The 27569-nt window shown below is 40.9% G+C and overlaps 3 protein-coding genes across 3 annotated transcripts; all 3 read right to left on the bottom strand.

Annotated features, from left to right (window-relative positions):
- Window positions 1-6253: 6253 nt before the first annotated feature.
- On the bottom strand, window positions 6254-7942 carry LOC118951913 (interferon a3-like). The gene is made up of 5 exons (XM_036973856.1): window positions 7599-7942; window positions 7369-7440; window positions 7058-7207; window positions 6820-6918; window positions 6254-6705 (listed from the first exon to the last, which is right to left on the bottom strand). Exons 1-5 carry the CDS (start codon window positions 7746-7748, stop codon window positions 6616-6618), a joined length of 561 nt encoding a protein of 186 aa, XP_036829751.1. The 5' UTR covers window positions 7749-7942; the 3' UTR covers window positions 6254-6615.
- Window positions 7943-19069: 11127 nt separating this feature from the next.
- Window positions 19070-22607, bottom strand: LOC110517705 (interferon a3-like). Its single transcript, XM_036973853.1, has 5 exons — window positions 22473-22607; window positions 22107-22181; window positions 21823-21976; window positions 19622-19736; window positions 19070-19310 (listed from the first exon to the last, which is right to left on the bottom strand). The coding sequence occupies exons 1-5, from the start codon at window positions 22605-22607 to the stop codon at window positions 19235-19237; spliced, it is 555 nt and encodes a 184-aa protein (XP_036829748.1). The 3' UTR covers window positions 19070-19234.
- Window positions 22608-24703: 2096 nt separating this feature from the next.
- LOC110539160 (interferon a3-like) lies at window positions 24704-26213 on the bottom strand. Its single transcript, XM_021626120.2, has 5 exons — window positions 26029-26213; window positions 25806-25877; window positions 25168-25320; window positions 24928-25026; window positions 24704-24810 (listed from the first exon to the last, which is right to left on the bottom strand). Exons 1-5 carry the CDS (start codon window positions 26176-26178, stop codon window positions 24724-24726), a joined length of 561 nt encoding a protein of 186 aa, XP_021481795.1. The 5' UTR covers window positions 26179-26213; the 3' UTR covers window positions 24704-24723.
- Between the last annotated feature and the right edge of the window lie 1356 nt (window positions 26214-27569).

The raw sequence follows: 27569 nt of genomic DNA on the forward strand, positions 1-27569 counted from the left end.
GGCATTTTTAAATTCTTCTGAAAATGTCTCAGGATGCCCTCTATTTCAACTCTCAAGACCTCCCGTGCGCACGAACTGATTTCTGAAAGAAAAAGCAGGAAACGAATATATTTTATTTTATTTTAAAAAGAAACATGGCACACATAGGCTTACATCATAGGTATAGGGACCCAAAAACAAACAAAAAAGTAAACATAGGAGATGTTTTACCTCATGTGAAAGAAAGTCATCCAGCTGTTTGAAGTAGTTCTTCACCTTGTCTCCAATGCGAGGGTTAAGATGCACACTCATGTTTCTAACCCGGGAAAAATAGTAAACATAACAAATAACTTTAATATGAATTTCCTTGTGAATAATATTAATACAATGAATTACACGGATACTATGATTAATAAGGTAATAGCCTACTGTGCAATGCAATGAACAAATACAACATCACCAAGTCTCCTCCCTTTGCCCGGTGTCCCTAAGGTCCTACAGACTGCGAGGCCCTGTTTACAGAAGTCTTCCGGCACTACGGGGTGCCTGAGGATATAGTTTCTGATCGGGGTCCCCAGTTCACTTCCCGGGTTTGGAAGGCGTTCATGAAGCGTTTGGGGGTCTCGATCAGCCTGACCTCTGGTTTTCACCCTGAGTGTAATGGGCAGGTGGAGAGAGTGAACCAGGATCTGGGCAGGTTTCTGGACAGGACCGGCCTGGAGAATGGGCGAGGTTCGTTCCATGGGCCGAGATGGCCCAGAATTCACTTCGCCACTCCTCCACGGACCTGTCGCCGTTTCAGTGCGTGTTTACGGTCCGGAGGAGAGGTGTTGGGTACCGGTGGGGGGCATCTTGGACCCATCTCTGCTGGGTGAGTTCCACCGCCTCCATCCTGATAGCCCTGCACCTCGCCCTCTGGGTCGTCCTCGAGGCCTGCGTCAACGTCCACCAAAGGTGGCTCCTCTCTCTGTTCGGGCGGCGCTCGGCAGGTCGTCGTCACCGGTCTACTAGCTGCCACCGATCCTTTTTTTTTTCCTTTTCTTTTGGTTATGTTTGTTTTGTGTTTCACCTGGTTTCATTTTGGTTAATTAGAGGGGATATTTAATCTCGCCATTTCCTTTGGGCGGGATTGTTTTTGTTTGACTGTCAGTAAGTTTTGGGTTGCGTTTTCTCTTGTTCATTTTTTAACAGGTGTTTTAGTATGGTTTGTGGCTACTGTTGTAGTCCGGAGTCCTGTTATTTTGAACTTGTTAAATGAAACGCCCTTTTCTTTCGGAACTTGTTTTTCCTGCGCCTGACTCCACACCCACATCTCCTTGGGGAGATCTGACATATTTTCTGAAATTACAACACTTTTTGTAGATACCCCCTCCATTTTAGGGGACCAAAAGTATTGGGAGAAATGAACTTATATGTGTATTGAAGTAGTAACACGTATTTGGTCCCATTTTGATAGCTCCCAATGACTAAATCCAGTTTGCGACTCTACAAACTAGTTGGATGCATTTGCTGTTTGTTTTGGTTAAGTTTCAGATTTATTTTGTGTCCAATAGAAATTAATGGTAGATCATGTTTTGTGTCATTTTGGAGTCACTTTTACTGTAAACAAAAGAAGAATATGCTTCTAAGCACTTCTACATTTATGTGGATTCTACAATAATTTTTGATAATCGTGTATGAATCTTTGAATAATAAGTGAGAAAGTTACAGAAGCTAAAATATTATACCACAAGGACAAAATAAACTCTTACCATTACAACGTTACTTAAAATGATAAGGTTGTCTGTGATGAGATACAAACTCGCTGCCTTTCGTTTGCTAGACGTTCACGTTATATGCCTACCCAGATGCACAAATAGATTGTTTTTTTGCGTTGTTTGTCATTTATTTTTTTACTTGTCTTGGCACCACACCTCTCCCTCTCCCTCTCCCTACCATCTCTTACGACTGGAAATATCTACTGGACATCAGAACAGCGATTACTCACAACGAACTGGAAGAAGCTTTTTTCTTTACAAGTCTGACGAGAAAGACATACTGATTTCCCAGGAACTCATCACTAAGCTAAGGACCCTGAGATTAAACATCTCCCTCCGCAACTGGATCCTGGACTTCCTGATGGGCCGCCCCCAGGTGGTAAGGGTAGGCAACAAAACATCTGTCACGCTGATCCTCAACACTGGGGCCCCTCAGGGGTGTGTACTTAGTCCCCTCCTGTACTCCCTGTTCACCCAATAACTGCGTGGCCAAAAACGACTCCAACACCATCATTAAGTTTGCTGACAACACAAAGTGGTTGGCCTGATCACCCACAACGACCAGTCTAAGGAGGAGGTCAGAGAACTGGCAGTGTGGTCACCGGCTTTCTAATCACCACCGATCCATGTTTCATTTTCATTTTGTTTTGTCTGTATTACACACCTGGGTTCTCGCCCCCGGAGTGTATCACGGAACAGCTGCCGGGTGCCAGGGGTTCCTACTCCAGCTGGAGCTCTACCTGACAGCTGTTCAGCCGGCCCCTTTGGGACGTGAGCTCCTTCATCTCCTGCCTGACTGGAAAAGACCTGGAGTGGGCCAACACCATCTGCGGAAGGGAAGGCCCGACTCTGGATGACTACGAGTTTTCCCCTCATTCCCAGCATAAGGCGCTAGTAGATTCAGGCGCAGCTAGGAACTTTATTGACCTCTCCTTGGCACATAGATTAGGGATCCCTATTGTTCCTGTTGATGTTCCCTTACCTGTACATGCCTTAGATAGTCGTCATTTGGGGTTGTGGCTAATTAAGGAGGTCACAGCTCCCATTGCTATGGGAACACAGGGGGGTCACGAGGAGAAACGAGGACTCTCCTGCGTTTCCTGTTGTGTTGGGCCTTCCCTGGTTGGCCTCTCATGATCCTATTATTTCGTGGCAACAGAGGGCTCTCAAGGGATTGGCCTGTCAGTGTTCAGGGAGGTGTGTAGGTGTTTCCTTAGGTGCCACTATGTTTCCTTAGGTGCCACTAAGTCCAAACCAGGTTTCCACCATGCACATTCCCCCCGAATATGCCAATTTGGCACTCGCCTTCTGTAAAAAGAGGGCGACTCAATTACCACCCCATCGACAGGGGATTGTGCGATAAATCTCCTGGTAGGTGCTGCACTTCCAGGAGTGACGTGTATCCTCTGTCACAGGAGGAGACGCCGGCTATGAAAACGTATGTCGCTGAATCTCTGGGACAGGGATGCATTCGGCCTTCCACTTCACCTGCCTCCTCGAGTGTATTTTTTGTGAAGAAGAAGGATGGAGGTTTACGCCCGTGTATTGACTATCGAGGTTTAAATCAGATTACGGTAAAATACAGTTACCCGCTACCTCTCATCGCCAGTATGACAGAGTCATTGCACGAGGCGCGCTTCTTCACAAAATTGGATCTCGGGAGCGCTTACAACCTGGTGCGTATCCGGGGGGAGGGGGATGAGTGGAAGACGGCACTTAGTACCACTTCTGGGCACTATGAGTACCTCGTCATGCCGTATGGGTTAATGAATGCTCCATCAGTCTTCCAATCCTTTGTGGATGAGATTTTCAGGGACCTGCACGGACAGGGTGTAGTGGTGTATATAGATGACATTCTAATATACTCTGCTACTCGCGCCAAGCATGTGTCCCTTGTGCGCAGGGTGCTTGGTCGACTGTTGGAACATGACCTATACGTCAAGGCGGAGAAATGTCTGTTCTTCCAACAGTCCGTCTCCTTCCTAGGGTACCTCTTTTCCACGTCAGGGGTGGAGATGGAAAATAACCGCATTTCAGCCATGCGTAATTGGCCGACTCCAACCACGGTAAAGGAGGTGCTGCAGTTCTTAGGGTTTGCCAACTACTACCGGAGGTTTATCAGGGGTTTTGGTCAGGTAGTGGCTCACATTACCTCCTTGTGGAAGGGGGGACCGGTGCAACTGCAGTGGTCAGCTGGGGCGGACAGGGCTTTTGGTCACCTGAAGGCTCTGTTTACTTCGGCTCCCGTACTGCCTCATCCTGATCCCTCCTTGGCATTCATAGTAAAGGTGGACGCGTCCGAGGCTGGGATAGGAGCTGAGCTGTCTCAGCGCTCGGGTACGCCACCAAAGCTCCGCCCCTTCTTTTCGAAGAAGCTCAGCCCGGCGGAGCGAAACTATGATGTGGGGGACCGGGAGCTGTTGGCTGTTGAGGTGGACGCAGACATCGAGCGGAAGTCACATGCAGAGCCCATTCCCCTGAGTGTCCAGCTGGGCGTCTGTACGTTCCGTTTGATGTCTTCGATCGTTTGATCTGTTGGGCTCACGTGTCACCCTCCTCTGGTATTCCTGGCATTGGTCGGACGGGGTGCTGCCTTGCTGGGAAGTACTGGTGGCCCACTTCAGCTAAGGACGTGAGGGTTTATGTTTTCTCTTGTTCGGTATGCGCACAGTGCAAGGCACCTAGACATCTGCCCCGAGGGAAATTACAACCCCTTCCCATTCCACACCGACCGCGGTCACACCTATCGGTGGATTTCATGACGGATCTTCCCCCGCCGCGGGGAAACACCACGATCCTGGTCATTGTGGATCGGTTTTCTAAGTCCTGCCGCCTCCTTCCTTTGCCCGGTCTCCCAATGGCTCTACAAACTGCGGAGGCCCTGTTCACCCACGTAATCCGGCACTACGGGGCGCCTGAGGATATAGTTTCTGATTGGGGTCCCCAATTCACATCTAGAGTCTGGGGGCGGTACTGTCACGACTTCTGCCGAAACCGGCAACTCTCCTTTTTCCGATGGTGTTCAGCGGTCGACGTCACCGGCTTTCTAGTTACCACCGATCCATGTTTCATTTTCTTTTTCTTTTGTCTGTATTACACACACCTAGTTTCAATTCCCATATCAGGTTCCTTATTTATCCCTCTGGCATACATTTCTGTTCTGTCCATGATTGTTGGTGTCTTAGTGGTTGTTGTAGGTGTTAGTTTGTATGTATTTTCCTATTTGAAATATTGCTAGAATTTTTGTGAGTAAACTCAGTTGTGTTGCTCAAACCTGTGTCCTGCGCCTGACTCCGCTAATCTCTGCACCCAATCACTGACACGGGCCAAACAGGCCCCCATTAACATCTATGGTGCTGTATTGGAGCGGGTCGAGAGTTTCAAATTCCTTGGTGTCCAGATCACCAGAAAACTATCATGGTTCAAATACACAAAGACAGTCGTGAAGAGGCCACGACAAAACCTTTTCTCCCTAAGGAGACTGAAAGGATTTGGCATGTGTCCCCAGATCCTCAATCATTTCTACAGCTGCACTATCGAGAGCATTCTGACCGTTTGCATCACCGCCTGGTATGGCAACTGGTCTTTATCTAACCGTAAGACGCTACAGAAGGTAGTTGGTACGGCCCAGAACATCACTGGGGCAAAGCTTTCTGCCTTTCGAGAACTATATAATAATAGACAGTATCAGAGGAAAGCCTATGAAATTGTCCGAGACGCCAGTCGCTCAAGTCATCGACTGTTTTCACTGCTACCGCACTGCAAGCGGTACCAGAGCGCCAAGTCTAGGACCAAAAGGCTCCTTAACAGCTTTTACCCCCAAGCCATGAGACTGCTGAACAATTAATCAAATGGCCAGAACATTGACACCCACTCCTCCATTTGTTTTGTACACTGCTGCTACTCGCTGTTTAATATCTATGCATAGTCACTTCACCCCTACCTACATGTACAAATTACTTCAACTAACCTGTACCCCCGGCACACTGACTCAGAACCGGTACCCCTGTAAATTTCCTAGTTATTGTTATTTTTATTGTGTTGCTTTGAATTATTTGTTACTTGTTTATTTGGTAACTATTTTCTTAACTCTTCTTGAACTGCACTGTTGGTAAGGACTTGTAAGTAAGCATTTCACGGTAAGTTCAACACTTGTTGTATTCGGTGCATGTGACAAATAAAGTTTGATTTGATTTGAAATATCATACCCCATCTCCAAAAAAATGCAAACCTCGGCAGTTACTGTAATGCTGTTAACATGTCTTGGGGGTATGATATTTGTGCGTCTTTAACTTTCTCACTAATCATTATTCACGATTCATTCAGGATTGCTGTAATCATGTCCGTTCCTGTCTGTTTGTTTGCCATGGTGCTGAAATGTCTTCTTATCTTGCCTCCACTGTGGACGCATTTAAAGGGTTTCCCAGCCATTATGCACGGGTTGTGTGATATCATCAGTCTTCAAGTTAAGACACAACAACACTGTGTGACATTATCAGGCCTATCTAAGGACCTTTTTATTAGGCCCATATGTAAATATGTTAGATTAAAAATATATTTCAGCTGTTAGAGGTCACATTAGTTTATTTCAAATGTATTTAATCGTTACAATAACGAACGTTTCCAATATTGTTGCAATAATAAATACAGTATGCAATGGTCTTCATAAATACAAAAGTCAATGCATGAAAACGTTGTTACATTTTCTATAGCCTAAAAATACCTAGCACATAATACATTATTCAGTATAAAATGTGTTTTACTTCGCGAGTTGTGAATTCACATAATAAATAAATAAAACATATATAAAAATAACCGTGTAAATAAATAGTTGAAAAAATAGAAGTATAAATAAATAATCTCTACACACACACGAGGCTCATTGGTTAGTCAATATTATTGTGACTAGTCTTAGCATGTGTTTCAGCACCACGTTCCTTATGCCTTCCCAGCCGCTTGCGCTGTATTCCTGCATGAACGAAACACACATGTAATATTTTAGAATAGACACATGTTGTGTCATCACATATGAATATATCCTTATTTGGTGAATGCACTCTCTTGGTAAGACAAATTGACATACCTCGCGTTTCAAGTAATTCTTCAGGAATTTGAAGTGAAGGCTCATATTTTTGTTCACTCCTTTGTCAGATGTTGGTAGTGTAGCTCTTATAGCCTTTACCTGTTGGAACAAAATATAAGTCATTAATGTTATGTTATGATTCGTTTAAATCACATTATACGGCAATCTAAAAAATATAGGATAATGTTTGCCTTTTGGCATTAATGTTAATAGAAAATCACAAATCACATAGACTTACACATTGGTCCAGCTCCAAGGTCTGGCGATGCAGGTCAATCATAAACTCGTCAACTACTTCCTGGTCCCAGAAAGAATCATAGTTATCACTTCTGTACAATTTCTCTATAGCGTTCAGAGTTTGCGAAATGAAGACAATCTTGTCGTCATCCTAGAAGAAGAGTGATTTGTTTTAGTACATGCCTTATGAATATCAGAAAAGTATAGCAAATTTAGCTTATTCGTTAATACCTAATTATATGGCCTACACTATGAGAAAAAACGTTGAACCAAAACCCTTTTTAAATAGTGTAGGCTATGCATATGTCTTACCTTGAAATGATCGACATGTCTGTATTCCTCGTAAGGGAAAGTAATATGAGGTTCTCGAGAGACCACATGACCCTGAGATGGCAAAAAATAGAATCAAATGATTGCAATATTATTATTGTATACATAAACGAGTAACTGAATCAAATGAAACACAGCAGCACATTAAATGTTGAATAGATGACAACTGCTCAATGACCAGGAACAAGTTAATAAACATTACAGTATCCTACCATTTCCCGAAGCACCGTTATGGTGTTGTTGCTGAACACTTGGAACATGCTCCGAGACTTAGGAAGTGTCCTCATCCAAGTGCATCCGAAGGTTTTATGCCAGGTGCAAATCGTCAGGATCAAGCACATCCAAAAGCTTATTGAACCCATTTTATCGTAGGTGTACTGTAGTTCGCTGACTGTTCGCTATCAACCGAGGTGCAAAATTAGGCAGACTTCCGAAAGACAGCCTATACTTTGTATAATTCCGGAAAAAAATACGTTTTCCTCAAAGGACAAAGAGATAAAGTGTCCTTCCTGATCGACCCTCTTCTCGAAATCCAGAGTTCTGTCATGCTGCAATCTGTGTCGATATTTTATACAAAGATTTTGAAAGGTGTTCCGAAAGTGAAAGGTGGAAGTCCCGGTAGACAGGCGCTTTCATACCTGACAGTATATTTTTCGGCCTGGAGACAACGCACCGAAAGGACAGGTGCATCTCTCGAAGACTTGTTCAATTCTTGACTGATTTGTTATTTTATTTTGAAATATTGGATTACCAACCAGGAACATGTTTTAGATTAAAAACATTTACTTGTGAATCAATTTTAGTCAGACGACAGCGTAAATTAATATGCATTTCTTTTCAAACATTTCGTTGTCCTTTCACTTCGGAAACCCTTGTGTTTAAATCTCGTCTTCGCAAACGCATCACCTTTTCATTTACACACGGAAACTATGGTATCCAACTACGTTGGAACCACTTGCTTAAAGGGTGAACGTGGTTTCTGGACCTCGACTTCCTTTTTAAAGATACAGATCAACGTTGTATGGGTTATATCAACTACACATTCAACATTACTATATTTCGTTTTAGAAACGGGTTTTAGTGGTCTTATTTAATTTCGTAGACGAGCTCCTTTCTGCACCCGGTTTTCAGAATAAGACACTGGTAGCCTATGCAGTGCACAGGCAGTATAGACCTTGACAATACTGCTTACCTTGACATTAGTGCTTAAATTGGAGACTGTATTTCGGGTGCTTTTGAATCTGGGCCTACACGCACTTGTGAGTAAAATATGTCTATCACGTAGATCATTTGTCAAAGTATTCCGTATTCATGTGTTTTTATTGGACTTTTATCCAGATATGTGAGTTTATGTTACCTCTGCATCTATTATCTTTCCACTGTAGAGACTGAAGAGTAACAGCACGGTTAGCGATTGCTATACTCCATTGAACTAACATTCAGAATGTGGAGTTATAATTATGTTACATATTTACTGGATATCATGCACTTGCTAGAAGTAATAACTATCTGAATCAACAATGTTTTACAGTGATATGATGATGTCTGAAAGGGCGGGAAAGTATGGCTGGAATTCAGAGTATTGTAAAGGAGTTTATTGTTTTTCATTGAAGATGATGTTGATATGCAATTGTTAGTAGGAATAACATCTCATTTAGTATAACATTTAAACGAAAAAGTCGTTGTATTTCAAGGTTGCTTCACACCATTGAATTTTACAAAATTGCTAGCACAATTTCAACCAATGTAAGGCGTGTTTGTATCTTAATTTAAATAGCATAGCCTACATGGAAATAATTTGCATCACGGATAAATAACATAAACATATGAAGCTTACAGTGGTACATTTAATTTAATCATCAAAATCACACGTGTGTTCTTGGCATTTTTTATTTCTTTGTAAAAATCCCTCGGGATGCTCCACATTTCAGCTCGCACGACCTCCCACGAGCACAAGCTGAAGCGCTGAAATGAAAAACGCTTAAGTGAAAATAATACATTATACACCATAGGTATAGGCTAGGCCCACTCCAGCCCTCTCAGTAAAATGCAACCTATAAGATGCTTTACCTCAGGTGAAAAAAAGTCGTCCAGCTGTTTGAAGTAGTTCTTAACCATATCACCAATTGGAATGTTTTGACGCAGTAGCATGTCTCTGACCTGAAATAGTAAACAACAAACAACATTCAAATCAATATCCATGTGATTACTTGAATAATAATAGTAGAAATAAAAAAATTATTGTGCAACAAGTTACAGTTAACAAATGAAACATAACCAAGAACGTACACATTCCGAATAGGTCATATATTGTCGAGCGAGAAGGTCTTGGAGCTCCCTGAGATTAACTCACAAGAGTTAGGTTTTGTTGGAAGAGCTCGCTGGCTAGTTGAAACGCAAGTCTCGTGTCTAAACCTTTCCCCCTCCTGTAATCAGAATAACACTTCGTGTAACCATGCGATTGAACGTGACTAACACAGACATTGTAGACACTCATGATCTCCTGAGCATCACCTCTTTTGAAAGCGTTGGACTTTGGACCATTATCATTTCCTCCTCTGGGATATAGCCTCTTGGTCTCCTCTCCTATACCACACACATAATACACATATCTCAATAAAATAACAAAATATATGAATGAATTAAGCTCCAATAATCAATTTTCATCTAGAATAAATAAATTGTGATATCACAGTATGCTAAAGCCTATATTCAGACCCATATTTCTAAATATGTCTGCCTATAAGGTCACTTTGTAACAGGTTACATAAATTGACCTACCATGGAAAGATCATTGAGGGTCTGGCGAGTTTGATGAAGATAATGCATTTGCTCTTTTTGGTCACTGCATTTAGCATAAACAACCGGGTAAATAACAATAACACACAGAAGATGTACCACAAAGGAGACATTAAGAGTGGCCATGTGTCCGGTGAGTTGATAAATCCCTGAACACTGCTTCTAAACGTTCGGCTACCTACCCTACCTTCATAGCCTCCCCCATTGATATGCCATGGATGAGGTAATTTGTTAAACAAGGAAAGTTCAACTGGGGAAAGTGAAAGAGCATTGAAAATTCCATTCCTCTACCTTGCAAAGCTGTTGACGACATTTTGCGTTCTTGTCTTCTGTGTGTATATACACATTGTGCATCACGCAATGTATTTTCAACACAGTAGCCTATCCATTTTGTACTTCAATTTTATATTTATTGAGTAGGGTTGATAGCCTACAGTATAAGCGTTTAAAAGCATACTTTTTTAACATCCCTTCTCTCAAGGGATGGAACGTGTAACTATTTGCATAGCTACTCTGTTTCAGAAAGAAGAACATGATTATAATAGTTGGACTCCACACAGCTGCTCCAATGCAGTTATCTTAATATACTACATGTAGCATCCATGGCATTTCATTATTTATTGTAAAACAGAGTGACATTGGAGTATAAAAAGGTAAATCTATTGTTAAGAGCTAGATACAATGCCATGAAGGTGTTTTCCTTACAGTTTCTATAGGCCAAATAAAATAACATGAACAATGACTGCTCAGTGCTCACTGTCAGCGAGCTACTATACAGATTAAAGTCCTTTGTTATTTTGTATGACTGCACGTGGGACAGGGTCATGACTAGAAGGGATCCAGCTTTGGCCAAGTTAACGTTAACGTCAATTTTGATTTTTCTTAGCAGGTTTAACCGAAATTACGCAGCAGGTTAGGATAATTAACGTAGCAGGTAATTGCTTTCACTTTCGAAAACCAACGTTTTTACATATTACTGCATTTCGTCATCTATCTTTCCCAGCAGGTACAACATTGTTTGCGTGCAAGGCTAGCTCACTCAACATTATTACATGCTTATTGCATGTTCTGTTAATAGCAGCCAATGGGTGGTGTTCAAAGTAGGCCTACATTTTGAAAAAAGCATGCAAGGCTTTAGGTTAAGGTTAATCCACTTGTCCATCAGACAAGGAGGTGACTGAAAATGTTGTGTTGTTACATAAAAAATAAAATGCATTATTATTCCCATACCATTATTAGAGAGAAATATGCACATTATGCTACCCTCCACCTATTGGCTACTTAGCTTATTCAAGACGCATTCAAAATGCAACAAAATGCAACACTGCCCCTTTAAGGAATACAAAAATCTCTGAACCTGACTGGCTTTTCAAAGATGGATAGAAATGCACACATTGTGTGCTCTTGTAGGAAGCAACTACTCCCCCATTGTTGACCAGACATTGGCTAAAACTGGGATAATCGCTCAATAACTAGCAAAGAATATGAACAAATGTACACAGGTGGCTACATGCAGCTCTCACGTCGATATCAAAGCAAGCGCATTTTCCCTAGTTCAAAGTGAATGGCTCAGAGCCATGTATGGCAATGGCTTTTTGCAAATATGTCTAATGCAGCTCTGATTGGTTATGGTGCACTGGTCTGCGTAGTGTATGGTCCTGCGTCGTGCCTGTCAATACAATAGATTCATACTCCAATGCGCTCTGCCTACAAGAAAATATATTGCACAGTTAGTTTTGCATACTAAGTCTTGCATAGTTCGTTTTGTTTCGGTATGTTACATTGAAAGTGGCTTCTCAACTTGACAGTTTATAAAGGCACTCAGATTAAAGGCAACGGACAGTCTAGATTCTGCATAGTCCGTTGATTCGAGCATTCCCACAGTAGAGTGAAACGTTAATAGAGGTCACTAAAAGGGAAAATTCTAGAAGGTTGAGTGATGTTCAATCTAGTACTTCTCTGAGCAGGCTTATATTTATTCTGCTCGGCAGCCCAAGGGAAGCTGTGCTCAGATTTGAGGGAACATTGCTTGTACCGATCCAATTAATTAATTAACGTTAATTACCTATCCAAGCCTTTCAGATCTATATGTTTGTAGTGGGTAGGGGTTGTTTCTGGACAGGACTGCCATTTCCACCTGCCCTTTCCCCCCTAATGGAATTCAACCCACCGCTGTGCCTTGTCTGACTTACAAATCTATAGATGGAATCTACTGTATGTAGAAATAGGGAATTTTACATCTCTCCACTGCTAAACCATTGGTTTGTTAGTCAAGTGCTTCATAATCGTTGTCACAGGGGGTTTAAAAGATGGGTGTGTGCCTCATTTATTTCAATGTCCTACATCTGTGTAATATAAATCATTCAAACCACTTATGATTAATCAGTGTGATTAAAAAAAAACATCATCCTTTCTTCTCCAACAACATTGTATATATATATATATACATACACACACACCACACACACACACACACACACACAGTCTTCACCTTATGGATTTGGGTCGACCGGATGAAAGGTGGGTCCTCCGGAGGTGCCTGTCCTACACTGCAGATACATCTTCCTCCTCCAGTCTGGTGTTGCTCCTTAGCTAGTCCAAGTATGTGTTCTCTGGCCTTCCTTCTGCGGACACCTTGCTGTGGTTGCCAGATGATTAGTTCACTAAAGCTGTTTAGTTAAGCTACGGAATACATTGAATTTATTTTCCCAGTATTTCATGTACCCCAAATATCAACCAGAGGGAAGCACTATTTAACATTTTAGTGTGAATCCCACTAAAGTGTAAAGCTCTAAATCAAAACATAACTTTGGACCTTTGTTTAATAAGAATTAATGACAACACAGACATTATGGAAAGTGGTCAAATATTTATTTAAAACAAATAATAATAATAACAATATTAAGCAATAAAAAAAAAAAAAAAAATATTGTTTTATATTTTTGGACATTATATTTAGAGATGCCCCCACCCTCACAGTAATCAACATGTAAAATACACTCAGCGGTCAGTTAATTAGGTACACCAATCCTGACTGCCATCAGCATGATGCAAAAGGAACCGGGATTCATCGGACCAAGCAACCTTTTTCCACTTCTCAATTGTCCAGTTTTGGTGATTGCTTTCCCAGTGGAGCCGCTTCTTGTTTATAGCTGGTAGGAGTAGAACCCATTTTGGTCGTCTGTTGCAATAGACCATCCATGACAAGGAGCCACAAATGGTTATTTCTGAGATGCCGTTCTGCTCGCCACTGTTATACTGCGTCATTATGTGGTGGAAATGTAAAATTCATGACATACTATACTGTTTAATTAGACTTACTATGCTGTTTTTGGTTAGATAATTTTCCATTGTTATATGTTAGTATTTTGCTGATACAGGCTAATCTTATTCGCCACACTGTGGGTATGGATGGAACATCAGTGATGTGTACTCCGAGGAACTTGAAGCTGGTTACCTTCACTGAGGGCCTGTCAATGTGGATGGGGGCGTGCTCCCTCTGCTGTCTCCTGAAGTCCACGATCAGCTCCTTTGTTTTGTTGACCATGAGGGAGATGATATTTTCCTGGCATCACTCCGCCAGGGATCTGAAATCGGAGCAGATAGCCAGGGCGAATTTACGAAGCCTCCGGACGCACAACGACTATACTGTTTAGCCAAGTTAAGAATGATGCGAATATTCAAGTCAATAACTGTTGGGTAGCCACATCTTACTCAGTCTGTGAGTCTGTGTGTACAAATAAGAGTTGTTTGGGTGCGACCTCAGTATGTGACATACTGTTTCCACAATCTACAGGAACTTAGATGTGTGGAAACATGCAGAAAGGAACAGACATTGGTGGCAACGTCAGCTATCTAAATGTGAAAAGACAAGCTAATTCAGCTTTTACACACCACGTTGCGTCTCTCTTTCCACCAATCTGCTAAACTGCCACTTCGACAAAATAGGTTGTACTTTTTCTATTAAAGCAGAGACATCTCTGCTTGTTGGGCTTTCCTAATGATGCATTGATTAAGTGGTTGTTATTGATTGCTTCATTTTTGCAAATCTTATAAAATTGTTTGAAAGAATCTGCACTCTTCTTATAGAATTTCTCTAGCAATTTGGCGACAAGGACGGGATGGCTAACTCCGCTTACTGATTGCTCCCGGGGAAACCGAGGTTAAACTGCACGCTTTGGCTGCGTTAGATGTGGCTACCCAACAGACTTTCCAATGGTAGAGTTAACATCTGCATTCAACTGTGCGAAACAATTCAATGTAGTAGGTGGTATTGCCATATCAGGGAAGACATTTCAACTTGAATGCAGAGGCTGACAAGGTTTAGCAAATTCAGCATCTTTCTCACTTGACCTAAAATGAAAAATCATCTCTCTCTGTTGTGAAAAATAAATTAATGTAAATCAATGTGCTACACAATCATTCCGTTAGAGGAGATTCTTTGGCTACTTTAAAAGTTACAGACTAACCTACCTGTTGATAATGGGTGTCTTCAAATAACAAATTACTATTGAATGTTGATGTACACATTCTCTTGCAAGCACTGCACCCGAAAATGACCCCTGTAGGTATTTAAAAAATATATATATATAGTTATGCAAGTTGTCAATTGTGTCCAGATTGAGAAATGAGCCTACATTTCATGCTCGGAAACAATAATCAATGGTTTATGTCAGCCCACTCACCAAATCCTGAATAAGTTTGATGTTGTGCTTATCCTCTCTTGGGTTGTGGGCAGTATTTTGAATTTTGGATTAATGAGGTGCCCAATGTAATCTGCCTGTTACTCAGGCCCAGAAGCAGGGATATGCATATGCATGGTAGTATTGGATAGAAAACATTCTAAAGTTTCCAGAACTGTTAATATAATGTCTGAGTATAACAGAAGTCATATGGCAGGCGACAACCTGAGCAAAATCCATCCAGGAAGTGGGATATTTTTGATCTGGGTACTTTTCTATTGAATGCCTATACAGTATGAATTTGGATAGGACCCCAATTGCAGTTCCTACAGCTTCCACTATATGTCAACAGTCTTTAGACATTGTTTCTGGCTCATATTCTGAAATACGAGGAAGAATTAGACCATTCTTTCAGTGGACTCTAAATGAACCAGAGCTTTGAGCGCGTGACTGATTGCGCACCGTTTGTTGTTTTTCCTTTCTATTGAAGACGCTATTGTCCCGTTGAAATTATATCAATTATTTAGACAATAGACAACCTGAGGATTAATTACAAACATCGTTTGACATGTTTCAACGAACTTTACAGGTACTATTAGGATGTTTTCGTCTGCATGTCGTGACTGCCTTTGAGCCAGTGGATTACTGAACAAAACGAGCCAAGAAAACTGAGTTTTTGGGACATAGAGGGACTTTATCGAACAAAACAAACATTTAATGTGTAACATGAACTCTTGTGACTACAAACATATGAAGATCATCAAAGGTAAGTGATTCATTTTATCGACATTTCTGACTTTTGTAATTCCTTTACTTGGTTTTAAAATGTTTGTATGCTTTTGTAAGCGGAGGGCTGTTCTCAGATGGTATGCTGTCCTCAGATGGTAACATTTTATGAATGTTCATTTTGAGTATTTCACTATTTTGAATTTGGCGCTCTGCAATTTCACCGGATGTTGCCCAGTGGGACGCTAGCATCCCACCTGCGCATAAGAAGTTATTTATGATTTTTAGAGGAGCGTCCTTCCATGTTCATCCAATCATATATATGCAACATGGACCACTCCACCATGTCAAACTGGTTATCATGACAGTCGGCTTTTAGCATCTAAATCTTGGTGGGGCAAACTCCCCCAAAAATGTTTATGCATGTCAGCAAAAGGAATACAACATAACACTAAAGAGTACAATATTTGCACAATAACGATGACAAATGGTGCCGACAAACTGCTAGGTCCTACATAAAGCTGTCCCAACAGCAGAGCTCTCTTTTCAGCACCATGGAGTGAATCCATGACGCTGCTACACCTGGCTATCAGCGGAGCCTTGTCTAGCAGGGAAACAGATCATTCAGCCTCATTTACTGCCTTAAAATAACATAGCTAATATGGCTGACTTGCCTAAACAAATGTGATTTCTACTGATAATTGAGATGTGCAAACTACGGCATAAGGGGACTATGAGCGGATAAGAGGCAATCCATAATTTTGATGAAGACATTCATGAGCGAGCTAGGAGGGACGTAGTCAATATAACTATTTGTTCAGCACTTTTGAAATGTACAGTGACAGAATTCAGAACATGGGCCATGCTTACAGTATTCTCCCTGTGCACCAAGTCAGAACCGTAGTATAAAAAAGAAGGGAATGTGAGGAGACATTGAAAGCTCTTACAATATTCAATGATTACATTTCTCTACAACAGGCTATAGGCTACATATGCACCACCACGTCAGATCAGAACAGGAAATGGACAAACTTATTAGGGTGAGGCATATGGGCTACTAGTATACATATCACCCTGGCATATTACATAATTTATGCAGCAGCATGCAAAACTTTTCTGGACTCACCTTGTCGTGCTACGTTCACTTGAACAGGAAGGAGGCGCTGCGGTCCATCTTTTGGGCACATCTTGTCATCAAAGTCTGGCATTCTCTGGATTTATGGTGCTTCCAAGACCACTGGGAACTCAAGAAAAAACTGGTCGAATCATGACGTCAGTAATCTTCAGGTAGGAATTCTAGAGATCCCGACTTGGAATTCCGAGCTGGATGACTGTTCAAAACGTATTTTCTCTGTCGGAGCTCTTTTTCTCTACAGAATTCCTAGTTGTTTGAACTCACTGAAGTCTGAGATTTCCCAGTTCCTAGTTTCCAATTGTTTTGAACACTGCAAAAGTCATGCTGGATTGACAGCAAGGCCAATGTATTCAACCTTTTCTGGCCCGTGGTGTTGAAAGTTTATAATTTTAATCTTGGAAAGAGACCCTTAAACCCATACTTGGACCACACACACAAGTTTACTGAATAGCAGGCTAGTTATTTGAAATTAGCCACTGATTCCTTACAAACCTCATTGTTGAATTTGCAATTTCCAACTTGTTGTGTAATGTTCATGTCTAATGGCAGATGAGCACTTATACGTTTTATCTACAGCATCTCTTCATATGACAAGGCTTGAAAAGCATTTGACAGTAGATTGTCAACGTGAGTCATGATGATGACTGCTTGTCTAGCTTGCGAGCTAAGATTTTGAACGCTGGATGTTGACTAAATCAGTCCAGTCAAAGCTTTTGCAGATATATCTTGATTTAAGGTCATTTAGCTGTGGCCAATGACCTTGAGCCTTCTTGGATGGGCACTTCTAATGTAACTCTATGGCAGCATCTGTTAGCAATTTATGTTTTTCTTCAATAACGGAAACTCCAAAGCAAATCAGGGGAGAAAATTGGTTTATTGTGAGACGACAAATCAATATGTTATGCTGGGAGGTAGATGTTCAATCTCCCCTGTCCTCAGCTTTTCCCCACTGAACATAGGAACAGGATGCCTTTTATAACCCCCCTCCCCAGCCTGGGGTTGACCAATCAGAAGTCCTTGCAGTACAACGTGGCCAATGGCCACATCCTGCCCCCGACTCAATGTACAGACCTATGACAATATGGCACTGAGTTCAGGAGTGGCATTCCACAGAATCCGAACAGATGTTGAACTGAAACCCAACTCCAATTTACAATTCACTATTGACCATTAGTAGGACTCACTAGGACTCACCGGGCTGGAGAGACACACCGGAGGCCTGGTCCGTGGAGCAGGCACAGGACTCACCGGGCTGGAGAGACACACTGGAGGCCTGGTTTGTGGAGCAAGCACAACCCATCCTGGCTGGATACCCACTTCAATCCAGCAAGTGCAGGGGACCAGCACAGGACGCATTGGGCTGTGAAAGCACACTGAGGTCTGGAGCTTAGAGCAAGCACAACCCCTCCTGGCTGAATCCCCACTTTAGCCCGGCATGTTCGAGGCGCTGGTACAGGATGCACTGGGCTGTGCAGGTGCACTGGAAACACCTTGCGCAGAGCAGGCGCAGGTTATCCTGACCCGAGGAGGCGCACTGGAGACCAGGAGCGCTGAGCCGGCACCACCTTTCCTGGCTGGATACCCCTCTTTACGGGGCAGGTACGGAGAGCATGTACTGCACGCACCGAGCTGTGACTGTGCACTGAAGGCACGGTGCGTAAAACATGGCACTGGAACCGTGACCAACTCCGCTCGCCAACCTGTGTCCCTCCCCAATTTTTTTTTTTTGGGGGGGGGGGGGGGTTGCCTCTCGTGCTCTCGTCTCTGCCGTAACTCCTGATCTCTCCATCTGCCTCCGCCTGTTTCCAGGGCAGGCTTTTGTCGCCTGCCATGATCTCCTCCCATGTCCACGATGACCTAAACTCCCTTCTCTCCCGTGCCCAGGATCCCTTCTCCGCCTGGCCATGCTGCTTGGTCATTTTGTGGTGGGTAGTTCTGTCACGACTTTCGTCAGAATGAGGATCGGACCAAAGCGCAGCATGGTAAGTGTTCATATTTTATTTCTCAAAAAACACTCGAACAAAGTGAAAAACCGAAACAGTTCTGTCAGGTGCAGACACTGAACAGAAACTAAATACCCCAAAAACACAGGTGGGAAAAAAGGCTGCATAAGTATGATTCCCAATCAGAGAAAACGATAGACAGCTGCCGCTGATTGGGAGCCACACTCGGCCAAAAACAAAGAAATAGTGCGTAAAACATGGCACTGGAACCGTGACCAACTCCGCTCGCCAACCTGTGTCCCTCCCCAATTTTTTTTGGGGGGGGGGGGGGTTGGCTCTCGTGCTCCCGTCTCTGCCGTAACTCCTGATCTCTCCATCTGCCGCCGCCTGTTTCCATGGCAGGCTTTTGTCGCCGGAAATACAAAATATAAATAATAAATTATTAAAATAAAAAACGATAATTTATTATTTAAATATAATAAATAGACTGACAGGGTCCCACATGATTGTATTCATGCTTTATAAACTGGTAAGGGTGTAGCTTCTGAAATGAGTCTGGATTGTCAGTACAATTGTGCCATAAGGATATCCAATATTTGCAGATGACGTTTCATCTCTTTCCTGATGAGCACTGTAGTTCTGAAAAACAGAACATTTCAAATATTAGTGGGGTGAACTTTCTTGGCAAAATAGTGACCATATTGTCTTGAACAACATAGAATGAACTGGTGCCATATGCATTAAGCTTCTCGGAGTAGGAGAGCTGATTTAGGATCAGTTTTGTCTTCAAGATCACTATAAATAAGTACAGAGGAGACCTGATACAAGATCAGCACTTCTGAGATGCTTAATACATATGTCCCCAGTACTCACTATTTTTTTTAAAGAACACTGCCCCTGTTTACCCTAGTTTATATTCATGATTACATGTATTAAACACATTTCCATACGAAATCAAACTCACCATTTTTCTCAGAACCTTCCTATTCAACTTCTTGAAGTACCGTTTCAGTCTCCTCTCAGGTTTCATGGCAGGTGATACATGTCGGACAAAATGAAACAATACTTTAGCATCATACAGATGTAGGATCTTCATTTGATCCCTTTTTTTCTGAGAATTTTTCTGCACGGCAGGAAATTGAAATTTAATGTGTATTCAATGTTTGAAAAGGATTCTAAAGATTGTAATTTCCACTTTAAAATATCAAACTTGATTTGCCATAATGAAAAATGCATCAAAGCCCATGAAAACGTTCCATGAATTATAATCCACAATAATTTACATTTCTCATTGCTGCAATATTATTTATGTGATGTGGCAAACGGGCTCAAAATCTGTAATAACCCATATCCAGTGCGTTTAGAAAGTATTCATACCCCTTCCCTTTTTCCAAATGTTGTTACGTTACAGCCTTATTCTAAAATGGATTAAAGAAAAAAATGATTCATCAACCTACACACAATACCCAATAATGACAATGGAAAAACAGAAATACCTTATTTACATAAGAATTCAGACCCTTTGCTATGAGACTCAAAATTCAGCTCAGGTGCATCCTGTTTCCACTGATCAGCCTTGAGGTGTTTCTACAATTTGATTGGAGGTAAAATCACCTGATTGGACATGATTTAGAAAGTCACACCCTGCTATTTAAGGTCCTATAGTTGAAAGTTCATGTCAGAGCAAAAACCAGGACATGAAGTTGAAGAAATTGTCCGTAGAGCTCTGAGACAAGATTGTGTCGAGGCACAGATCTGGGGTAGGGTACCAAAACATTTCTGCAGCATTGAAGGTCCCCAAGAAAACAGTGGGCTCCATCATTCTTAAATTGAAGAACTTTGTAACCACCAAGACTCTTCCCAGAGCTGGCCGCCTGGCACAACTGAGCAATCGGGGGAGAAAGGCCTTGGTCAGGGAGGTGACGAAGAACCCGATGGTCACTCTGACAGAGCTTCAGATTTCTACTGTGGGGATAGGAGAGCCTTCCAGAAAGACAACCATCTCTGGTAGAATGACCAGACGGATGACACTCCTCAGTAAAAGGCACATTGCAGCCGGATTGGAGTTTGCCAAAAGGCACCTCCCTGACAAAAGGACTCTCAGACCATGAGAAACAAGTGTCTCTGGTCTTATGAAATATATTTGGCCTGAATGCCAAGCATTACGTCTGGAGGAAACCTTGCACCATCCCTACGGTTAAGCATGGTGGTGGCAGCATCATGCTGTGGATGTTTTTCATTGGCAGGGACTGGGCGACTAGTCAGGATCAAGGGAAAGATGAACAGAGCAAAGAACAGAGATATCCTTGATGAAAACCTGCTCCAGAGCATACAGGACCTCAGACTGGGGCGAGGGTTCACCTTCCATCAGGACAACGACCCTAAGCATACAGCCAAGACAACGCAGAAGTTGCTTTGGGACAAGTCTCTGAATGTCCTTGAGTGTCCCAGCAAGAGCCCGGACTTACGCTAAAATGATCGAACATCTCTAGAGTGACCTGAAAATAGCTGTGCAGCGACGCTCCCTATCCAACCGAATAGAACTTGAGAGGATCTGCAGAGAAGAATGGCAGAAACTCCTCAAATACAGATGTGCCAAGCTTGTAGCATGATAGCCAAGAAGACTCAAGCCTGTAATCACTTCCAAAGGTGCTTCAACAAAGTTCTGAGTAAAGGGTCTGAATACCTACGTAAATGTGATATTTCAGTTTTGTATTGTTATTATGTTTGACAAAATATCTAAAACACGGTTTTTGCTTTGTCATTATGGGGTATTGTGTATAAGCTGAAGAGGGGAAAAATCAATTTGATCAATTTTAGAAAACGTCTGTAAGGTAACAAAATGTGGAAAAAGTTGAACATATGTGTACTTTACATGTCAATTTCTCCACTTGTAGAGTTAGTAGGCTACAGCTAAACCAGGGCTCTCCAACCCTGTTCCTGGAGAACTGCATTAGGTTTTTAGCTTGTTAGCTTTAGGTTTTCACTCCAACCCTAATCTACCACACCTGATTAATTAGGTAGTTGATCAACTTAACCAGGTTAGTTACAACTGGGGTTGGAGTGAAAACTTACAGGAGGGTACCTCGACATAAACGGGATTGGAGAACCCTGACCTGAACAGGGATTATACTTTAAATAGACCCGTTACTTACGCAGGAATTGAGGTTCTCAAATTGGTTTTCTAGAATTTTGAGGAAATCGTCCAGGTTTTTCTTGTTCCAGGTGACGGACTTCATATTCCCATCAAACAGTTTTGTGATTTTATAGATGGCCTCGTTCCGGAATCTGACTTTGTCCTCAACCTACACAGGAAGATATAAAAAGAAGATTATAAACAGTATAGGCTTCCGTTATGGCATCAATATAACATTGGGTCAAGACCGCAAAACCAAAGCATATCAGAACATGATTAGTAAAAATTCTAGCCTTTACCTCGGCATCATCTATGTGTCTGTAAAGTGATGTTGGGAAAAAGACTGGGGCATTCTGCTTTGTTATATCTCCTCCCTGGAAAACAATCAATATAGGGTGTTAAGTCACGTGTACTTCAAGAGCAATCAAGACAGACATAAAGTATAGCTTATACTGCAAGTACAGTAGGCCTAATGTAGATAGCGTCTCTTGATATCTCTGTCATTATAGCCTTAGCGCCCTTTTAGTATGTATATTCAAATATAGGCTAACAGTTTTCTAACACAGATGCTAAACATGAAACATATGACTATTTTACTTGGTTGGTTGTTTTGCTGTCCTTAATACATGCATTCAGTCTCATCTTACAGTGTGCTAATAACTCACCATCTGGTCCAGCAGGGAAAGGTATTCTGCGCTCAAGTGACCGTAGTGGTGTCGGCTCCAGTCACAGCAATGACACACGCTCTGCATACTGCAAATAATAAGACAAATACAAGTCCAGCTCTGCATTGTATACATTGTAAACAGCTATTTGTTTCGCTGTTAGTGTTCCAGATAAGTTTGAACATGTTAATTGTGTTAAGTAGTTTTATGTGGAATTGGGAAAGGGAAAACTGTATGGAGAATTTCCCACCGATCAACCTACCGGAGGCGGTGACTTCCGAAAAAAAAAACAAGAAAATCTATTCACATTCTCCTTGAAATCAGCTTTAAATAGATAGATATCGGCTTGACTATTACTAGCGACTATAGGCTATTCGCGAGCTTTGCTTTCAACTGCTAATAACTTCGCTTGAAACGAAAAAAAAGTATGATAATATCGTCGAAGGCGAAAACCCAAACTTCTTAAGAAATGTAGCCATATAAGACATTCATTTAGTGGTTTTCGATCAAAGTTAGTCCGAAATATTGTTCCGTAGTCCTCTGCTGTTGCGCTACAACGGAAAAGTGAATGGGAAACGTCAGCGTCAATACCCACATCTCCCAACTTTCATTTTCACAATGACGTAACCAACTTTCAATTTACTGTTGTCTGCTATGTATGCAATGTTGACAAGCAACGACAACATGATTTGTTGGAACTTTCTATTTTCTTTGTGTGTGTGTGTGTGTGTGTGTGTGTGTGTGTGTGTGTGTGTGTGTGTGTGTGTGTGTGTGTGTGTGTGTGTGTGTGTGTGTGGGTGTGTGTGTGTGTGTGTGTCATAGTGCTGTGCACGTTTTTGACTCTGCAAGGTCAAAACTTGGCATTGGTTCATTTCTCCCTTTTTCTAAATAATATTGGGATTAATTCAAAGTCTGGGATTGGGATTGGGAAGTCTGATATTGGGATTAATTCAAATAATTTTCAAAGTCTGTTTAACTGTAAAGATCATAGTATATTATACTGTAGGGAAGTGGTCACCAAAACTGTCTGCACGGCCCTGGAGACCAGCAGGAGAAGGTGCAGGCTTTTTTCCAACCCAGTTCGAAAACACCTGTTCCATCAGGGTCTTAATAAACTCTGTCTTCCTTTCCTGTGGCTGTCCTCGTGAGAGCCAGTTTCATCATAGTGCTTGATGGATTTTGCAACTGCACTTAAAGAAACATTCAATGTTCTAGAAATTTCCCGCATTGACTGACATTCATGTCTTAAAGTAATGATGGACTGTCACTTCTCCTTGCTTATTTGAGCTGTTCCTGACAGAAATATGGCCTTGGTATTTTAGCAAATAGTGCTATCTTTTGTATACCACCCCTACCTTGTCACAACACAACTGATTGGCTAAAACGCATTAAGAAGGAAAGAAATTCCACAAATTTACGTTTAACAAGGCACACCTGTTAATTGAAATGCATTCCAGGTGACTACCTCCTGAAGCTGGTTCAGAGAATGCCAAGAGTGTGCAAAGCAGACATCAAAGCTGGGTGGGTACTTTGAATAATCTCAAATATAACATATATTTGGATTTGTTTAACAATGTTTTGGTTACTACATGATTCCATATGTGTTATTTCATAGTGTTGATGTCTTCACTATTATTATACAATGTAGAAAATAGTAAAGATAAAGAAAAACCCTGAGGTGTGTCCAAACTTTTGACTGGTACTGTGTATATATACTCCGGACTCCGACATATTTCTATGTTTCTTATGTCCATTCATTTTCTTTTAGATGTGTGTGTATTGTTTTGTATTGTCAGATATTACTGCAGTGGTAGAGCTAGAAAAACAAGCATATAGCTACAGCCGTTAAAATATCTGCTAAATGTGTGTATGCGATAAATTACAATTTATTTGATTAAAAAAGATTACAGCTGTAGAGGACACATTTATTTAATTTTAATATATTTCATTATTACAATAACAAACATTTCCTATCAGGTTGCAATAATAAATACAGTATGCAATGGCCTTCATGAATAAAAAAAAAATGCACGGAAACATTGATACATTAGGCTATGTATAGCCTAAGTCAATCACATAACTATTCAGAATAAAACAATATTTACTCCTCGGAGTTGTGAATACATGACTACACAATAAATAAATACGTTAAAAAAGCAAATAAGTAAACATGTAAAAAGATATAGTTAGATATATGAATAGATACATAGATATATAAATAACAAATATCTACACAACACACACATAACGCTCATTTGCTACTTAATGTTGTGTCTAGTCTTTGTAGGTGTGCCAGCACCACTGTCCTTATGTCTTCCCAGCCGCTCGCGCTGTAATCCTGCATAAACGAAATACACTTGTTCATTTTTTAGAATAGACACATATTGTATCATCACATAAAAACATCCAGATTTGGTGAATGTACTCTCTTTGTAAGACAACTGGATCAACATACCTCGCGTTTCAAGAAATGCTTCAGGAACTTGAAGTGAAGGCTCATCTTTTTGTTCACTCTGTTGACAGATTTTGACAGTCTAGTTTTCATAGCCTTTACCTGTTAGAACAAAATACAAATCATTCATTTAATATTATGTTTTGATTAACATGTAGCTACTTATATTATAATCAAGAAGGATAGTATAATGTTTTCCTTTTTGCATTACTGTTAAAGAGGCGAAAATCACAAATGACATACGCATTGGTCCAGCTCCGAGGTCTGGCGATAGAGGTCATTCATAAACTTGTCAACTCCTTTCTGGTCCCAGGCGGTGGACTCATATTTACCACTGCTGTACAATTTCTTTATAGCGTTCAGAGTATGCGAAATGAAGGCAATCTGTTCGTCAGCCTAGAAGAAGAGTGATTTGTATTAGTATATGCCTTATGAATTGATGGCAAATATCGAAAAATTATAGCAAATTGTAAATTCGTTATAACCTAATTATATACAGTGCATTCGGAAAGTGTTCAGAACACTTCACTATCTGTACATTTTGTTACGTTACAGCCTCAATTTAAAATGTAATAAATATGATTTAATTCATCAATCTACACACAATAACCCATAATGACAAAGCCAAAACATGTTTTTCGACATTTTTTCTAATTTATGAAAAACAAAAACTGTTTTTTGCTTCTTCATTATGGGATATTGTGTGGACATTGATGATGGTTTTTTATTTATTTGTAATCCATTTTAGAAGTGGTCTGTAACATAACAAAATGTTGAAAAGGTGAAGGGGTCTGAATACTTCCCGAATTCAGTGTTTAATCCACTCTTAGAAAAAAAAGAGTTATGGATAGAACAAAACATTTTTTATGCATATTTCTTACCTTGAAATTATTGACTTGTCTGTATTGTTTGTCAGGGAAAGTGATCTGAGGTCCTCGAGAGACTTCATGACCCTGAGATGCCAAAAAATATAAACAAAATATTGCATTATTATTATTGTACAAAAAGGAGTCAGGTAATTTCAATGAAACACAGCAGCTCATGAAATGTTGAAAAGATGACAAGAGCTCAATGACCAGGAACAAGTGATTAAACATTTTCTACCATTTTCTGAAGCATCGTTATGGTGTTGTTGCTGAACACTTGGAACATGCTCGGAGACCGAGGCAGTGTCTTCATCCATGTGCATCCGATGGTTTTATTCCAGGTGCAAATCGTCATGACCAAGCACATCCAAAAGCTGATTGAACCCATTTTAGCGTAGGTCTACTGTAGTTCTCGGTCTGTCCGCAATCAACGTTGGTGCACTTCCGAAAGATAGACTACTTCCTATAATTCCGACAAAAGTAAGTTGTCCGCAACGGATAAAGATATAACGTGTTCTTCCTGACTGATCAATACCAGTTCTGCCACCCAAGTTCTCCCATGCTCCAACCTGTGTCGATCCTTTATTCAACGAGTCTGCAAGGTGTTCCAAAAGTGAAAGGTGGAAGTTCCCTTACACTTTCATACCTAAGTGTTGTTGTACGTGTGGAGAAAATGCATCGAAAGGACAGGTGCATCGCTCGACTAATTGTTACATCTTGAGCTATTTGCTATTTTATCACGAAATTTTGACCTTTCAACCAGGATTATTTTGATGAAAAAAATAAACATGTGATTCGACTATGGCCGAAATAAATATCACCATATAGAACACATTTAGTTTGGCCTTTCACTTCGAAAACCAAAGTATTTAATGTTTGAAAACGCAACACCTTTTCAGTTGCACACAGAAACTTTGGTGTCAACTACGTTGTAACCACCTGCTTATAGGGTAATTGTGGTTTGTGGACCCCAACTGTCTATGTAAAGATACAGATCAACCTTGTATGGGTTGTATGAATTACACACTCAACATTACTTTATTTCGTTTTAGAAACAGGTTTGGGTGGTCTGAAATATTTTGATATATATTCTATATGCTCCCGGTTTTCAGAAAAAGACACTGGTAGCCTATGAAGTGCACAGGCAGTACTGACCTTGGGAATACTGCTTACATTTGAGCCTATATTGCGGGGGCTTTTGAATCTGGGCCATTAGGAATGTGTGCGTATGATAGGTCTTTCACGTAGATAATCTGTCTCTGTATTCAATAGTCTTGTCTTTAATGGGCTTGTAAATACATATTTTATTTATTCCTCCGGTTATGTAAGTTGATGGGACCTCTGCATCTATTACCTTTCCTCCCCAGCGACTGAAGAGTATAGGCTTTGTTTTAAGAGCGATTGGTACTCTCCATTGAACTAACATTCAAAATATAATAATGATTATGTTGCAGTATATACTTTATATTATTAATAACTACATGAATAAACCATTTTTAACAGTGATAAAATGCCACAATTATTTGATGTCTTTTTTAAAAGTGTATTGTAAAGGCGTTTGTTGTTTTTCATTGAAGATGATGTTGGTATGGTATTATGGTAACATTTCATTGAGAAATTCGTCTTCATTAATCGGTTCATTCAGGTCACACATCTTTACAAAATTACTAGCACATTTCTAACAAATATAAGCTGTGTGTGCGTGTGTTTATTCAAATATTATACACACTCTAGAAAAGGGTTCTATATAGAACCTTCAGGGGTGATATATATGAAACA

This window comes from Oncorhynchus mykiss, unplaced genomic scaffold, assembly GCF_013265735.2.
Source record: "Oncorhynchus mykiss isolate Arlee unplaced genomic scaffold, USDA_OmykA_1.1 un_scaffold_336, whole genome shotgun sequence".
Classification (NCBI taxonomy): domain Eukaryota; kingdom Metazoa; phylum Chordata; class Actinopteri; order Salmoniformes; family Salmonidae; genus Oncorhynchus; species Oncorhynchus mykiss.